The sequence below is a fragment of the Rhynchophorus ferrugineus genome, unplaced genomic scaffold, assembly GCF_030347505.1.
Source record: "Rhynchophorus ferrugineus isolate W39M unplaced genomic scaffold, kcgeb_rfMv2 rfM1, whole genome shotgun sequence".
Classification (NCBI taxonomy): domain Eukaryota; kingdom Metazoa; phylum Arthropoda; class Insecta; order Coleoptera; family Curculionidae; genus Rhynchophorus; species Rhynchophorus ferrugineus.
Window position 1 is genome coordinate 30,081,740 of NW_027472580.1, and position 2,595 is coordinate 30,084,334.

Below are 2,595 nucleotides of genomic sequence, written 5' to 3' on the forward strand. Positions count from 1 at the left end.
TCAAACCCGGCGCATTCACCACTGTATAATAGTTACTTTAATGGCTACTTGACATTCTAAACAAAATATTCAACTTATAAAGATTTAATGGTCTTCAATTAAATAAGTCTGTTTAGTTGGACATAACCACATACGTCAGTCAGTTCTGCGATTATAAAGCACATTATGCAATTGAATAAATTAACTTTTAACAATTGTTAAGACGTTTTTTTATTAACACCTCTCTAAAACGGTTGGCCATCCGATCAAATAATTTGTTGTTTACCAGCGATATCTGCTTTAAAAAAAATTAACTATTTTATGTTTATATTTTAAGTATAATAGCATAATACTGATGAATGAAATCAATGTACTAATATACAAATTAAGTTATTTTCTTTATTATTAGAAATCTGGTAAAATATCAGTACAATTTTTTCGGATCCAAATAATGATTACTCGGTAAAGTTACTTCTTCAGATTCTTCCAATAAGCATTCAGTGATATTCTTGTCTTCCTTGACTGATTTGACTAAAGCCCGTCGAACAGTAGCACTGTCTACAGTTTTCAGATCAGTAGCAAGTTCTAAAGCGGCACATACTCGGATAAAAGCAGACACCATGTCGTTTCCGTATTTACCGAACTCGCCTATTTGGTAATCCCAAGGAGTTAAGTAGTGATAAGACAACCAATATGTCTTGACTATGATGAACACCAAATTGCTATCCATGGGATATCTTAAAATGCACACATTTTTGTTTATAATATTATTTCATTGATTTAAAGAATACTAACTTTTCACCAGATTTTAGATTCCATATGTGTGTTGCGCTGTGTATGAGCCATGTAAGGTTTAATACCAAGAAATACTTAAAGAAACCAATAATAATAAAGCTGGTGACCATATTCTCTCCCCAATATTCTCCAGGTGCATTGATTGGTAACAGAAGGGTGAATAGGGCATAGAGCAAATAGAACCATCTGAAAAATGCGTAAACTCATTGTACGGCGTATTTATATGTCGGTTTTATAGATTACTTTTTCTGAAACATTACAACATTGTCATTTTCCAAATCACTCAAATCAATTTCTTTCAAGGCTTGTTCTTGAGCAGGGCTGAGATCAGCTAGAGATCCTAGAAAGTGTGAATATAAGAAACCCTTCGAGGGATTATATGGGTCCAGCTCGGTCCGGAAAAATGTATGGTGAAGTCTATGCCAACGAACCCATTCATATATGGTACCCTAATAATTATTTTTTATTTATATTATGATTGAAATATATTTTTAGAACATACATTACCAACGGACGTTTGACATAACATTAGAAATACTTTTAAACCTGTAGATGCAGTGTAACACCTATGAGCCCACAATCTATGAGCACCAGCGGTTTTACCTATTACTCCAAGGAATACCAACAAAATCGCTGAAAAACAACGATATAAAAAAGCAAACCACGAATCAAAAAACTTACTGTAGAAAAAGGTCTTCCACATACAACCAAACTTTAATAAGTAAAATAAAGCGATGATGCCACATATATTCGTTTGTATAAGAAACAGTACTCTTAACCAATTTGTTTCTCTTTTAGTGGAGACTGACTTATCTTTAGTGTCGCTGGACATATTCGCGCGTTGACGATCACGATATAACAGAGACCTAACGAAGTGAAAAGGCTGACAAGAAAAAAATTATAAATCAGTTTCAATCAATATGACTCGACGAAAACCTTAATATATGGACATTAATTAACGTAATAATTTACATTTAGTGTGATTTATTCGCCAACACAGCAAATAATTGGTTAAAATTCAATGTGTTATGTGACCCTTTCCTAGATGACCTTTTCTATGTTATTAAAGATTCATGAATAAAATTCGTCTGCAATAGATTATCTCCCTTTTTTAGAACACACAATTTTGTTCATTTCAAATATTAACTATTTAGACACAATGAAAGTGTCTATCGCTAAGTTATTTTCATCCCACTTTGATGAACATCAATTGTGTTTCTTAAAATTACTTTATGCTGTCCGTAAACTGGGTATAAGTTACAGATTTCCTTAACTTTAATAACATGACAAAAACAACATGCAGCTATATGTAAGTTTATTTTTATATCAGATTTATTTACGACAACAAAAATACTCGAAACATACAATGCATGTATGTTCGGAATATTTAGATAAACAATTTCTAAGATATCGATTTTTTAAAAGAGGGTAAAACCAGGCGTAACTGCTGTCGAACAAGACACGTAAAATGAGTAAAGATCAAACGCCACGAACCATATGAGATACGTTAACATTTCATTCGACTGAAAAATCCATGTATTGGCATTGAAAACCCATGGGAGAGGTTTTTTTTGGGCCTGATTTACCAGCTGAAAAGGTTTCCTTGCTGATGTTAACTCAATTTATAAGAGAGTATTGCCCGTGAAAGCGCTTTATTGTGGGGTATAAGAACCTTTGACGTCATGAAGAACCGCTTTTGGGGGGATAGTCTTCGGAGTTACCGAACGTTACGGATCGGGAATGCCTCTGACAGGGATCTGATCTGAGAATTGTTGGAGAGAGATGAGATTGCATGGAATTTCTTATATAAGGAGAAAACGA

At 33.4% G+C, this 2,595-nt stretch overlaps 1 protein-coding gene across 1 annotated transcript; it reads right to left on the reverse strand.

Moving 5' to 3' along the window:
• Positions 1-358: 358 nt before the first annotated feature.
• LOC143206660 (acyl-CoA Delta-12 desaturase) lies at positions 359-1,657 on the reverse strand. Its single transcript, XM_076419308.1, has 5 exons — positions 1,456-1,657; positions 1,277-1,407; positions 1,018-1,223; positions 775-960; positions 359-716 (listed from the first exon to the last, which is right to left on the reverse strand). The coding sequence occupies exons 1-5, from the start codon at positions 1,604-1,606 to the stop codon at positions 404-406; spliced, it is 987 nt and encodes a 328-aa protein (XP_076275423.1). The 5' UTR covers positions 1,607-1,657; the 3' UTR covers positions 359-403.
• Between the last annotated feature and the right edge of the window lie 938 nt (positions 1,658-2,595).

Bases quoted from the DNA above. Each gene is read 5' to 3' on its own strand.
- LOC143206660 (XM_076419308.1), bottom strand. From the start codon at position 1,606: ATGTCCAGCGACACTAAAGATAAGTCAGTCTCCACTAAAAGAGAAACA. The intron at 1,224-1,276 runs GTATGTTCTAAA...AATAATTATTAG, and splicing joins GTCAAACGTCCGTTGGTAAT to GGTACCATATATGAATGGGT. The intron at 717-774 runs GTTAGTATTCTT...GTGCATTTTAAG, and splicing joins AATCTAAAATCTGGTGAAAA to ATATCCCATGGATAGCAATT.